Source organism: Haliaeetus leucocephalus, unplaced genomic scaffold (assembly GCF_000737465.1).
Source record: "Haliaeetus leucocephalus isolate CR32 unplaced genomic scaffold, Haliaeetus_leucocephalus-4.0 Scaffold545, whole genome shotgun sequence".
Lineage (NCBI taxonomy): Eukaryota > Metazoa > Chordata > Aves > Accipitriformes > Accipitridae > Haliaeetus > Haliaeetus leucocephalus.
This window is the reverse complement of record NW_010972981.1, coordinates 5,402,981-5,417,424: the sequence shown is the minus strand read 5'-3', so window position 1 is coordinate 5,417,424 and position 14,444 is coordinate 5,402,981. Positions and strand designations below refer to the sequence as shown.

The window sequence follows — 14,444 nt, the reverse complement described above, 5'->3', positions numbered from 1 at the left end:
TACACTTGTTTCATGTTTCTTCGTAATACATAGACTAACGTATTGCCAACTAACTTGGCACAGTTAGCCAACTAACACACAGTTATCTAGTACACAGCGCATACACCAAGTTAATTAGCATTAAAAATGGAACCCAATAACATGGGAACAGAAGACATGAAACAAAAAATCCCCCATTACGCTCTCCCTAGCCAAAGGCTTGAGACATCCTGGCAGTGGTGAAGCTGGGCTACATGCTACCACCTAAGCTGTAGGCACTCAAAGGCAAAGATTAAAACTTCAGGCCTTACTAAGCATGACTACTATGTTCAGTTGACTGCTACCCCTAAAATAAATTTATCATTTATATAAATTGAACTTACCGCTGGCTTTTGTAAACACTGATCAATGACCCTCTCCATTTGCCTTTTGACAAAATGCAGTGATTTCTCAGGATAGTAGGGAAACAGAAGTGGACTTTCTGTAAACAGATAAAGTTAATTTAAAAAATGCTTGTATCTCTGTAAAAACATACTACACTGTTATTAAAGTGACAAATTGGAATGAGCCCAGGGGGTGGTCAATAAGTTGGTTGCAGGGCTGGAGCACATGCTCTACAAGAAGTTGAGGGGGCTGGGTTCGTTCACACTAGAGAAACGAGGGCTAACAAAGAGGAACCCATTGCTCTCTTCAGCTGCCTGGAGGAGTTACAGAACACATCATTTTCAAAGCTGCACACAAGGAGAGGAGCAAGGGAAATCCTAATCAGATATAAGGAAAAAAGCTTTCACAAGGACTGGCTAGTCACTTGAGCAGGGTGCCCAGAGAGGCTGCAGGATCTCTATGCTTGCAGACACAGAGGACTCAACTGCACAAAGCCTTGAGCAACCAAGCTTAGCTTCAAAATTAACCCTGCTTTGGTTGGATTAGGTGACTGCCTAGATTATTGCATGATTATAAATTCTAACTCGAGGAACTAACTGGATTACAATATGGAACGAGATAAATGAACGAGAAATGCAGGCCTGCCTGCCCCTCCAGCTTTTCTTTACAGCCCATTCAAAATTGCAAAAAGACAGAATTGCATTTACCCAAGAGCTAGAAACACAGTTGTCAAAGTATCTTGTTTAAGGAAACAATTTCCATACTTTTTATAGTAGCTATGATTTGGCTTCAGTAGGACTGATTTGTTCTTATGAAGTGAACTACTTTGTAATAAAACATATAGCTTTTGAGATAAATCTCATTACTTAAAGTACATAACCTGTTTCTTTTCCAATCTTTAGCTGTAAAAATGATAAAAATTACATCAACCAACAAAGCAATATAAAACACCAAAGAAAGGTAGAAAGTGTCAATGACAGAAGCTTTACTTGTCCTATGATCCTATAAACATCTCAATACTTGCCAAATTAATACCAACAAAACCACCTACAAACCATCTCTACAAACAAATCTTAGGCAGTAACAGAAATGACCAGTCAAGTAGTCTACACATTTAAAGTACCAAACATATTTTCAAAAGTATGTCTAAAAGTACATTTTCTAAATACTACTTTTCCAAATAAAAATGCTACCACTTCCCCCATTTTTATGGCATTAAATAGGCAGAAAAAGGCAGCTATAGCAAATTCTATTACAAGATAGCTTGCGCTGTAGAAGTTTTACAGTCTATGTTTCTAAAGTTAAACAAGAATCATTTTCACCATCAGCTTGTTCTAGTCTCTTACTTCTTTTTCACCACTAATGAACAAAATAGTCTCAGACTCCAATGAAAGAGAACAAGTTGGGACACTTCCTCCAGGTATGACCTAAGCGTAATTATTACTTCCTTGAACTGGAATTAAGATCTACTAAAACAGATATCTCCTGGGATTCCTTCCAAGCCCCCAATTTCCGAGACTAGTACATAAAAGGTAGGAAACTCCTGGTACCCAGAAAATGGTAATTGACTGGGTAAGCAGCTACATAAAAACTGTGTAAAATAACAAGGTCCATTTATTTTATTCTACTCAGATGACTAACACTATAGAAATAACTCGTAAGCGTGAAAAACCAGATTACTCTTCTGTATTTGTTACATTCTAAGTATAACTTTGATTCACTTGCACTTTTTACTAAAGCACACATTACCTTTAAGATGAGTGCTATTTTTAAGAAAGTTAAACCACTGGTTTCCCTCTGTATTAGGTGGTGATACAAGGTCTTCATCTTCATCTTTCAAGTACTAGAAAAGAAACAGACATTTGTAGATTTAATTTTAAGAATAAGGGACATTAGAATTCACCTCCAACACTGCCCCTCATGAGTCTGTTAAACCTTTCTCCTTAATTTAACATGCCCTAGTCTTAAAACTAGATATTCCACCCCTTCTAGAAACATAAGAAAAATCAATTATTGTCTAAGATCACATAGTGATATTTCCATAAGAAACCAATTTTTAAATGAAGCTTGAGCACAAATGTTTTGAAATCCAGTGATTAATGGCATAAAGACAACAAACACATTTCAGTTTTACATTACTATTGCTGGCTGCAAAGAAGTTTGACGCTTTTCCTAGAAATACAGCATGTACAAGGTAAAACCATAAGATATATTTTTAAATGCTCCTTTTCCTAATAACAGGGAAAAGTAATTAAAATACTGTCCTTTACCATTACTGGGGCGTGCAACACAGAGCAAAAGGGACAGAGAAGAAAAGTGGGCACAGCTTTAAAACCTTCTCCATTAAGGATTTTCTCATTTATTCTTTTTCCATTTATTCCCTAGTTCTTTACCTGGCCAACTCTCTCCACATTGAAGTATTTTCCTTTACGATTGTAAAGTTCTGGTGCCTGAAAAAATAATGCAAACAAAACCATTATTTAAACTCAAAGTTAATGAGAAGCAGTGTACAAAAAGATGATTGAATTATTTTATTGTAAGATTTTTCAGATTCAATTCTTGGCAGCAAAAATACACTGATGCTGTACTTGGCAAACCAATATAACTTACCTCATTGAAGTGTTCAGTAAGAAAATCAGCAACAAACGTGATATCTTTCTGAGTCATCTAAAAGGAAAAAAAAAGGTGAGAAAAGCTAAGGCTAAGAAATACATTTCAATGAGCACAGAACACATGTTCTGTAGGCTGAACAAGTGCAGCTCCCTCAGCCCGTCCTCACAGGGCGAGTGCTCCAGTCTCCAACCCGCTTGGGAGCCCTCTGATGAACTAACTCCATTTCATTCATGTCTGTTTTGTACAGGAGAGCCCCGAACTGGAGCAAGTATTCTAGATGCAATCTGGTGAGTGCTAAATAAGGAGGGTAACTACTTCCCTTAACCTCCTGGCCATGCTCCTGTTAGTACAGCCCCGGTTACTCTTGGCCACCTTTGCTGCCAGGGCACACTGCTGGCTCATGCCCAGCTTACATCCACCAACATCCCCAAGCCCATCTCAGCAGAGCTGCTTCCCCAGCCAGCTGAGGCCCTGCTGTGCAATTGCAGGTAGTTACTCTGCCCCAGGACAGAACCTTGCATTTGTCCTTACCGAACTTCAGGAGGCCCCTATCTGTCCACTCCTCCGGCCTATCTATTTCCCTCTGGAGGGCACCTTTGCCCTCAAGCGTATTAACTGGTTAACCCAGTGTGATGGTGTCTGCTAATCTGATGCAGGTGTACTTCATCTTCTCTACCAAGGTGTTAGTACAGATGTTAAAATCCCACTCCGGTTAACTTAGTCATTTAGGGCATATGAAGAGCTGCTATACACAGAGGTCTCACATTCACATACAGTGGACTAAAAAGAGTAGCATTAACAAAGAAAACAGAAAAAGTAATTCACATGAGACAGCACATTAGTGCGAATCTGCAGGCATCAACTTTCTCAAAGAAATGACACAGACACTATCCTTCAAGTTTTGGAACAAAAATAAACTTTAATCTTGTGCTCAAGTCAAGCAGAAAACAGAGTATACCACCATTTATCAGAAAATGTTACTACTACCTTGTTCAGCTCTGGAAGCACATGATCTTCTGACATCCTCAACATGGCTGAGAGAAAAATTATATTCTTACTTCATTAATATTAATAGGCTTTCCTAATATTCTTAATTTTCCATAGCTATGTAATAAGACACTGCTGATAAAATAGGAGAGATTAATTTGTCAGAAGCAAGAAAGTCTGGAATGAAGAATTATGAATTGAGACTGAAATTAAGCCTCATTTGCCCCACTAAGCTTACAATACAAATCTTGGAGAATTTTCATCTTTAATCTTTTCCAACTGCATTGCACCCTGTACAAGACTGAGATAAGATTATTATAAAAAGCGTTCATAAGAATTTATTCATGTACATACTAAAAGTAGTAAAATAGATATATATATATAAAATACATGAATACTGTCATGCCCAGAATAATGTTTTAAGAGAATTGCACAGAAGTAATTTTAAATCAGTGAGGCTTAGATAAACAGTTCTGTTTAGTTTCAACACAAGCAAACACAGTGAACACTTAAAATAATGAAAGTTCTAAAGCTATGACAGAGAACTCTGATAGTTCTGCTTTCTGCAGTTTTTAAAATTAAAATTATTATATTCCTGCTAGTAAGTGCTAGTAATTTTTTAAATTATTATATTCCTGCTAGTAAGTGATAACACTGCATTTCTGGTGCTTTTACAGTACCTGGTAAGACTGCTTAGTTTTTTGTAAAGTAGTTCTAAAAAAATCAATTAAAAATTATAAACCTATTCATAACCACTTTATAAAAACAAGCAGGCTAAAATAGAGCATTCTGCACTTCCTTCTAACATTTTACCTGCAACTACTGAGCTACGATTGGAGGTGACTATTAAGTGCATCCAGACATTCAATGACTGTTTACATCTCTGCATAACTTTACAGCTGACTAGGTCTGCACAGGAGAAAGCAGCAAGTGACAGAGTAAAGGAAAGCTAAACTATACTTCAAATTTGGTGTAAACTAAAAGTCCTTTAATTTCTCCAAGTCAAGACCAGCAAATTGCTCATAAAGCAGACAACAGTTTGGAGTAACATTACAGCGGTATATGCAATACTCGCTATACATACACTAAGTTTAATTAAGAACTATAAAATTTATGACTTATGTGTTTAATATTATAATTATTCTTGCCTCATCAACTGTAACCTTTTAGATGTCCAGAAATTTTCTATGATAGAAATAAATGGGTGGTTATAACTAAGATTGGCTTAATTACTTGCCGACATTTCAATGCTTACAATACAAAACAGATACTGGACGCTTATTATGTCATCAAGCTTACCAACATACAGCCATCGAAAAAATGCTTTGAAGTTTTTCATACTACTGTCGATAACTCTGAGCAAGAAACAAGAAAAAAAATTACCAGATCTAAATGTCACAAGTTGCTCCAGGCTTAAGTCCCATCTTTACAATAGAAAGGCCTGCAAGCACTATGCATTTTTTTAAAAATGCCCAATGCAAACTTCCAAGTAAGACTATTTTTGGGCTGTAAGTCTATGAGATGCAGTGAGACAAGATAAAAGCTCACCACCAACAGAGAAGCCTTGCTCTCCCAACCTTCTCTGTTTCCAGCCACATGCTTCCCCTCAGATACAAAACTCAAGAGGCATGTTTTTTAAACTCTCCAGATTTTATACTTACTGAAGCAGCTCATTTGCTTTCAGGATGAAAGAACCAACAGCAGTAATAGCCTCTGCAAAAAGAGCTAACTGTTATTATCAACATTTCAAAAGTGAAGTCAGAGTGGGTAAGTTGCACACACACACTACTGTACCTTCAATTCCGGATGCATCTAATCCCAGAGACTCATATTTTTGTTTCCATAAAGCCATTCCTTTCAATTCACTCAAGTGGTATAACAGTGCCTCAGAGCCACTAGGAAAGCAGAGCAAAGAAGCATAATCTTAGTCACGCTTTGGAAATTCACTGCTTCACTGCATGCTACATTTTTCTCATTTAATATGCAAAGTAGAGAGCTTTATAAGGTGGTTTGGCACATAAAAGTTAAAGTATCACTTCACAGAAAACCAAATATTGTCCTAATGATTTTAACCACCACACAAAGTTGGTTTAAGTATTTTGCATATATCTCATAAACACACCAGGCAGTGATATACAGGTGATGTGTCATAGAGACTGTTCAAAATACTTCAATAGTTCTCCATTACCCGAAAGCAAAACAGTACATTTTGCCATGATCATGGTCTCTACACCAGCATACCTACATACAAAGAACCACCAATATAGCATACTGTCTTTTAGCAAAGCATATAACATGTCATTTTATCTATAATTCATTGGACATTCTGTGACTTACCTCTGCAAATGACTTATGACCAACTTTTGTATACTGGAATAGGAAGACTCTATGGATTGACCAAGTTTTTTTAAACCCTGGTAAAAAAGAAATATGAACATGTAATAATGTTCTGTTAACTTAACAGAACAGTGATTAAAAGATATTGAAATAGATTATTTTAATATGTTAAAAAATATTAACATACCTTTACTGTCAATTGGTTCATTAGTAATGCCTGAAGTTCCAGACTGAATGGGGTGGGGGAGAGAACCAAATATGCATTCATTTTGTATTTCAATATCAATTGCAAATGCATACTCAGATAAAACAACAGTAACTACCTTGCTTTGCCCCATAACAACAGCTGCATAAACTCATCCTGAACAGAAGTGGTTGTATTCTTTTCCTGTCAGTCAAAATGATTGAAACAGATTGGTGAAGAGATTAAATCCAGGCTACCAAATAAGCTTGTAAACACTTCAATTAAAGTATATCGAAAAACCTACCCATATCCTTGAATGATGAGATCAGACTACTGATCACTGGAAATTTTCTAGTATTTTAAGTTATTTTCAATTGTATTACCCAGTAAAAATTCTAAGCAGTTTCCCATCACCAAGAATCTATCTAAAAAAAATAAATAAATTATTTGATTCAATTAACTTCTATCCATGGTCAACAAACACAAAATTTAAGCAAATCCAAGAGCATCTTAATCATGGCTGTTCTGTTCTTAATCATACATGTTCTGTTGAACTAGGCTGTAAGTGCTAGTAGGCTCTTACTCAACATTTACAGTATTCAGTTTATCACTGACTAAAGTACAAAGAGCACAACCTTAAATAGAAAGCAACTTATCAATAGATGTGCAAGCTGGAAACTATCACTTTTGAATAACTTAGAATAAATAATATAAAGAAGTATCACAATACAATCCTGCTTGATTGTACTCGGGTATCTTCAGCATCAGAGCACTTGAGACACAATGGCTTCCAGGTTGCCTCTGAACTTAGAGATTTTTATGTGGGGGCATTATGCTTAAACATTAAGATATGCAGCATGTTAACATGAACAGAGCTACTGCAAAAAAACGTTCTTCTGAAAGAATGGTTAATACTACAGTACCTGTACAAACTTTGTTAGTCTTGAGTCCATCTGCATCAATATTTCTTCCCATGCTTCACACATGCATGTCAATGACAACTTTATATACTATAATACAGATACAGATATTAGTGTTATTCCCTTTTCCCCCCTTCAAAACATGTGCAAGAACTGGATGTTACAATACAAAGGGAAGATATACTGTAGATATTATATAAAATTTATCATCAAATTCCAAGTTAGAGCTCTACATTTACTTAAAACCAGCTTAGGCTTCCTACCAGAAAACATTTATTTTACTTGCATTAAGAATATCAAAGCCTCTAAGAACTGTGATATTAAAAGGATGCTGTAACACAACTGTACCTGTAACAGAGTTGAAATGTGAGTAAACTTCCGGGCCATTCGAGTTACCTCAGGCAAGTAACTGGATAATAGACTAGTGTCCAGCTATAACAAATGAAACAAGCAACAGTTAAACAGAGGATTTGTCTTTTAAGAAACTTTAGACTACAGAACTGAAAAGACAGATTGGTAGGACCCATAGAAAAACTGTAATTTCTCATTTCCTTAAAGTTGATTTTAAGAGGGAAATACATTTAATTCAAAGGGGCAATAAATATTTTTAATACATCTATAAAAACTCCTGATAAGGTTCCCCACTTTGAAGTTCTAACAGTAATAGTTTCACGGATGACTGTTCTGGATAGACTGGATAATCAACAGCATTGCTGCTATGTCTTTGTGTGCAGAATGAAGAAAATCTGAATAACTGTAACTGTATAAATGAATGTTATATTTAAAGTAATATTTTAAAAGAATGGCTTAGGTCATCATCAGTCTCATCAGTGAAACTGCATGTTAACATGATAAATCCAAAAGCTAAATCAGGGTCATTTTCAGAAAGGCTGGAAATATTAGTTTGTGGGTTTTCTGCAAATAATGGGAAAGCAATAAAGCTACCAGGAAGCAATTAAAAAAGCAGTTTTACTTTTTAAGAACATTTTAAAATTACTTTACTTACCTGAAAATATGTTATCTCTGCTTCGCTGCCTGAAGAGTCTTGTATCTCTGTAATAACTGATAGTGATTTCAAATCACTAGACAAACATAGTCCACGACAAGAACCTGCCACCTGAAGGATTCCAGTTTAAAAATTAATGAAATACTGCATTTCCTCTAAGATGTATTTACTGCTCTAACATATTCATATACAAAGAAGACTGCGGTCAGTGACACGTAAAAACAAAGTGTAAAACCAAAGAATTTTCAGCTACTGTTCAGGAACAAAACCACTCTTTTTACTGTGGATTAATGTTGAAATTTGTTTTATTTGAAACAAGATGTTAAAACTGCCAGAGTTAGAATGTCTTTCCAACAATAACCACACAACCCAATAGAGAGAAACAACTATTCTTTTCTTTAAAATTCAGCAACCCAGTTTCACTTATGTGTAAACATACATATGTATTTTTTCATTCAATTCAACTATAATTTGGTATATTATGAAGAAAAAAATATGGAAAGGAACGTAACATACCCCAGTTACTGTAGCAATCTTGAACATTCCATAAGCATAAATCTCAATAAATCCTGAACTTCCACCAAGGACAAGAGCATTAAGCCTATAAAAATAGAAGAATGTGTTGATGAGCATACAAATGTAATTCTTAAATACCATCCCTTTATGAAACATCCTCTAAAGAATCACTGAACAAAAAGAATCACTGTGCTACTGTCTATGACCCAAGAAATTTAAAAACAAAAAAAATATTAGCTTGGATTTCATTGATAAGACCTGCCTCTAACATTTACAGGAGGAGTATCAATTACTAAATTAACTTAGAGAATAGGGAATAAATAACACAATTTAGGCACAGAAGTCCTCCTTCACTGACTTTATACCTTCCAGAAGAAAAAAGTAACAGTTTCTACCAACAGTCCACCTACCAATACAGGCTGCAAAGCTTACAAAGCTACTTTTGTATTCCCAGGAGTTTATCCTAACTACATGCAGAGTAAGTTTGTTGTAGTCACTCAGTGGCACTCCTCAGCAAAACCTCAAAGGCAATAAACATTTGAAATGGATGCAGCAGCAAAGAACAGTCACAAACAACAACAGCATCAGAAACAGAAACCCAGTGCAAAGAATAGGGTCTGGGACAGACAGGTCTGTGTTTTGCTCGCTTATTATAACCAACTTGCTACAATGACTTGGGAAAATACTTCTCTGTGACCCCTCCCTTTCTGTCTATGTTTAAAACTTTAAACTTTGGACAGGAAGGTTGTCTATTGCTGTCATACACCCATACATCTTCAACTACATATATTTGCTTACATTACAGTGAGCAGTACTGCTCTCCAACATAAAAAATGAGAATGTTTTACATATCCCCTTATTGATAGAAGAAAATTAACTGCAACTTCTGCCTGTTACACTCCTAAATATATGTTGAAGGACAATGTTTCTGTTAAAGCCAAGATGGAACTTAATAAAACATTATCTGAAAAACTTTTGGTTTGATTAATTGAATAGATGAAAGAGCACAGAATCCAGAAAGCTCCTACACCACAGACAGCTGCAATGTCTCTCTTTCTAGCAAGTCTCTCCTACTGTAAGAAGAGGTATCAAGTCTTAAAAAGCAGTAATTGGTGATAGACAGGGATGTAGATTTTGAAATAAGGAGGATGATTCTTAGTGGTGAGACTGTAAGGAACAATGAAAGAAAGCAAATGGAAAAATAAGGCACAGGCATTAAGCGCCCTCCTCAAAAATGCACTACAAGCACTCCACAAAGCCAGTCTCAGTCTGCCAAACTACAGGTCCTCCAGCTGCTGCTCATGTGTTTCCTAGTAAAAGAAGTTTATTTTCAAGTAACCCTAATACAGCTGATTTCAGAGATAATTTTAAGTTTAGCTTTGTCACACTCATGCAAACCCACAGGAATTCCCCGTCTATAACAAGCATTAAAAAATGCCTCCACCCCAAGAAATCTTCTAAGGAAAAGAAGATATGGCACCAACAACAGTTGCTGATAAAGTGCCTTATAATCCCTCTAAATTGAGGAGAAAAGGCATAAACTGATGGAGACTTTTTTTTTTTTTAATATATTCTTTGAACTTTATCTTTGTACATGAAAAAAGAGACATTCCATATCCTTTCTCCAGGATCCTTAAAAACAGATTATGGATAACTTAGAAGTAAACCCACTTAGCCATTATTTTATGCTTTAAAAAAACAACCAACCAACAAAAAAGCCCCACAACAACCCACATACAGAATTTACCTCACATCACCCAGAAGCTTCATAATCTCATCTGACTTTTCTTCACTGAAAATACAAAACATATGATTGAGGTTTATGTAGCATGTCTCAATACCAGAAAACAAAATAAGACAAAAAATAGAGATATATAAGACAACAATTTCTTACCTGAAAATTTTTGCAGTGGTACTGTAACTAAAAACAAAATAATTATTCTCAATAACAATGGAAGACATCTAATCCAAACCATCTGTAATGCATTAAAGACAAATAACCAAAACAATGACAACAAATGACAAATTGTAGCTTCTCAAGCTTACTAGTATAATGCTTACTTTTTTGGTAGTGCTGGTAATTTAGGCAAAAGGAGATTTGATTCATCCTCAGCATTGTAAAAGGAAGTGAGAACACTGGAAAAGAAGTAAGACTGTCTTTAACACCCAATCTGTAAAAATGTGGGTGGGGGGAAGAGAATTTCTTTCTAACTTCAAAGTTACAGCATATACTCAATAGTCAATACATACTAGAGTTACAAATATCAGAGGGTAATCCTTTATAGGGCCTTTTACAATTTATCAAATGATCAAATTAATAAAAGAAATCTGAAAATCTTTTTTTATTTCCACTGAAGGAAAATATAAAGTTTGTATCTGCTGGCTCAGTAGCTTGCCACCAAATCCCTCATCATCTGTAATGCAGTTACTAACAGGGGCTTTCTGTTTAAACCCTGTACAACCCTGCAGTACAACCTACCTACACCCCAAAAAGCTTCACTTTAAAGACACGTTAGACTGACAGGAAGACTAAAGTGCAATACTTAATACCACACCTTAAAGATGCCAGAAGGATGAGATTTCCCATAAGGAGATAAGTCTATTCCCATCAGGAGAAGAATGCTAGAGTCATTTAAGATGCAGTTATTTTCTTGCTATTTTAAAACTGTTTTTTTCTGGAGGTGGGGGGGGAATCCCAAGTCAGGCTTACACCACCTCCCTTTTTTAAATAAATGTTTTATTTAATTATTGTCTTGCACTGCAATAAGGTGCATATCAGAGGTTTTTGTAAGACCACAGAAAGAGGGACCATGATGATATCCTCCAGCTCACAAGTGCTGCTGAGAATTGTATAATGCCACAGAGCTCATGGTCACTAGCAGCAATCTGACTTCCTGAAGCAAGTACACACACAACAGAATTGCCAGTAGGGTTGGATGTAACACCAAAGGCGCATCATGAAAGATGTAAGCATCAAACTAAAGATGTTGAAAACACACGTGAAGAAAGATTTAAATACAATACTTATTCTGACTAACAAAACAGATGAACCTAACAACATTATCATAATTAGCTTAATAAATTAATTGGTATTGAAGTAAACTGGATCCAAAGACAGGCTGTACAAGCTAACACTAGATTCAGCAGCTTTTAAGAGGTGAGCACTCAAGATCATGCTGAAATTTTTGTGTATAGTCTAAAGAACCACAAGACTAAGATATCAGCACTGAAAATAAGCGTATGAAAAGTATCTATTCTGACAAAAAGGAAAATTTTAGCCAAGTGGCAAAAAAAAAAGCCACAGCTACGGAATATTATATTATTTTATATGACTGCTTGTAACATACTAAGTATAAATTATTAGTAAGGTGGCACTACATAGCCCGTAATTTACTTCTAGGGTTTTTCGGACTCACCTGCTTTCCTCAGTTACTTCCATCCAATGCATGTATGTAATAGACGAGTCCACAGAGAAGGAGTGCAAGCTTTCAGGTTTTTCTACATCACACAGAATAATCCGCTTGGTATCAGTAAGGCCAAAAGCCAAAACTAGAGAAAGATGAGTAAAATGTATAAATAACCAATGTGCAAAACTTTGTACTTTATATTAAACTAGAAAATAATGTCTTCAAAGCCAACTACTGGACAGAATTTTCTATTTAGAGTCCTTCTAAATTCTCATTTGAAATCTACTTATTAGAATGAAAGTTTGAACTCCTATCATATTTTCGGTGATAGATTTAAGTCAAAGGCCTGATTTCACAATTATTTATCTACATATTGAAGTGAATATGCTTCTAACGCTTCTAATAAAGCAAGAGGCTTCATTTTTTGCAAATGTGAGGCCAGAATTATATATAAGACTGTCCACCGGGAATGTTTGGAGTTTATTACAACAAAATACAATTTAAGACTTCCTGAGCAACTTTTGCATCACCTTAACTTTATTCATCCATAAAAGCATATATTAGGCATAGGTTTCTGTGCTTACTTCCTTGTAATCACAGGCAACCAATCTTAAAAAGAATTTTCTTAAACTCCTCAGACTCCATCATAAAACAATATAGGTATTTTTACCCACATGTCGCGGAAGAAGATTGTTCCCATTCTCCCACTTCTAATGAGTCAAAAAATTAACTGATTTCCAGCCTAGATTTATTAAGATAGTAATTTCAACGACATTTCTGTTCATAAGGAAAAGGCTTTTTTCTTCTTCTCCGGTGTATTATTAGAGCAATTTTAGCCTCTGCTAAATAGGCGAAGCTCTTCAGTCAACCCTGATCAGAGAGCCTCTTTCTCTCCCAATAAATTCTGTAGTTCATACAAAAATATTCTGCCTACTTAGGAGCTTGAAGTTTTGCTATACCTTGAAAAGCAGTATTTTGGACATGAATCCATCTTGCAAATCTTTCTTGCAATTGCTTTCAACAGTGTAAATCTCTCTATTACTTTGAATAAACCTACGTAAAATTAAGCCACCCTTCTCTCCAAACACAATTTACTTGAAAAGTTCCTTCACAGATAAGAGGTATCATCACCACAACTTTCACTGATTTCCAATGGGATTTTTATTGCACCCTAACACCTCATATACTTGACATTACTTTTGCCATCTGGTCTCCAAGCAAGAGCCGTCACTTCTTTTCCTGTATTTTCGTTTGGAGGTAAGCTCCACACTCGTTGAAAGTTTGCAAGCCGATGAAGTAAAACCTACAAAGCAAACACACTGAAGACAAAAACAAACCACATTCTCCCACTAATACCAGTTTGTAAATGCGTTCATGATGCACTTTTTTTTACCGTTTTTTAATAACTCCTGTGTCTTAAATGTCACCTGCTGCCCCAACTTATTTTAAAGGGCAGTATACTATCAACTGTACAGCAATACAGAGAAATAAGCTGTGCCTTGTATAAACCCAGAAGCCTCTAACCAACAGGGGTTACCCACGCCTCTCCAGCAGAGACAGCCTGAAAGCACCGCAGTCTGCCTTCGTGCGTGATCACGTACGGCAGTTCCAGGAAAAAAAAATCTGAAAATAGATTTAATTTACACAGCAAATTCCATGCGCTTTAAAATGCCCCAGACGCAGGCAATGAGAGCATCATCAGCGACTTTGTCTGGAAATTAGAAAGTAAAAGAGGAAGGGCGATAAGAAGCTCGATAAAAAATTTGCTATTCCTACACGCACGGCTAAGCTGACAAGAATTTCGCCACAGACAGCGGCACAGGCATCTCGGCGACCGCAGAGAAGAGGCAGCGCTTTCCCGCGAGCAGCGGCCGCTCTTCCCTCCTCAGAGCCCCCCCCGTCAGCCCACAGCAGCGGCCTCCAGCGCGGCCGCGGGCTCCCGCTGCCGGGCCCGGCGGCTCGGCCGCCCCCCGCGCTCACCTCCCCCGCTCTGTTGGCCAGGGCGATGAGGTCCCTTTTGGGGGACCAGGCCATGAAGACGACCTCCTGGGGCAGCTGCTTCTCCCCCACCTGCCGGAAGGCGGGCATGGCGGCGGCGCTCCGGGCGGCTG

At 36.7% G+C, this 14,444-nt stretch overlaps 1 protein-coding gene across 6 annotated transcripts in view; it reads right to left on the bottom strand.

The window, feature by feature from the left end:
• Positions 1 to 14,438, bottom strand: part of ANAPC4 (anaphase promoting complex subunit 4) — a 53,204-nt gene extending 38,766 nt beyond the window's left edge. For 4 of the 6 annotated variants that reach the window (XR_774946.1, XR_774945.1, XR_774947.1 and 1 more), the window contains exons 1-21: positions 14,314 to 14,438; positions 13,531 to 13,636; positions 12,343 to 12,475; positions 10,988 to 11,062; positions 10,821 to 10,847; positions 10,674 to 10,718; positions 8,927 to 9,011; positions 8,411 to 8,521; positions 7,753 to 7,836; positions 7,408 to 7,494; positions 6,624 to 6,688; positions 6,488 to 6,530; positions 6,301 to 6,377; positions 5,758 to 5,858; positions 5,625 to 5,676; positions 5,263 to 5,318; positions 3,964 to 4,010; positions 2,974 to 3,030; positions 2,757 to 2,813; positions 2,113 to 2,206; positions 363 to 460 (exon numbers count right to left, since the gene is read on the bottom strand). Coding sequence is in view for 1 of the 6 variants with exons in the window: in XM_010576868.1 (XP_010575170.1) it covers positions 363 to 460; positions 2,113 to 2,206; positions 2,757 to 2,813; positions 2,974 to 3,030; positions 3,964 to 4,010; positions 5,263 to 5,318; positions 5,625 to 5,676; positions 5,758 to 5,858; positions 6,301 to 6,377; positions 6,488 to 6,530; positions 6,624 to 6,688; positions 7,408 to 7,494; positions 7,753 to 7,836; positions 8,411 to 8,521; positions 8,927 to 9,011; positions 10,674 to 10,718; positions 10,821 to 10,847; positions 10,988 to 11,062; positions 12,343 to 12,475; positions 13,531 to 13,636; positions 14,314 to 14,421 (1,608 nt within the window). In the remaining 5 variants the exon portion in view is untranslated. Of the gene's footprint in view, positions 1 to 362; positions 461 to 2,112; positions 2,207 to 2,756; positions 2,814 to 2,973; positions 3,031 to 3,963; positions 4,011 to 5,262; positions 5,319 to 5,624; positions 5,677 to 5,757; positions 5,859 to 6,300; positions 6,378 to 6,487; positions 6,531 to 6,623; positions 6,689 to 7,407; positions 7,495 to 7,752; positions 7,837 to 8,410; positions 8,522 to 8,926; positions 9,012 to 10,673; positions 10,719 to 10,820; positions 10,848 to 10,987; positions 11,063 to 12,342; positions 12,476 to 13,007; positions 13,016 to 13,530; positions 13,637 to 13,874; positions 13,957 to 14,313 lie in introns of those variants that run through there. The other 2 variants (XR_774948.1, XR_774949.1) reach the window with 2 other exon arrangements.
• Positions 14,439 to 14,444: the final 6 nt, after the last annotated feature.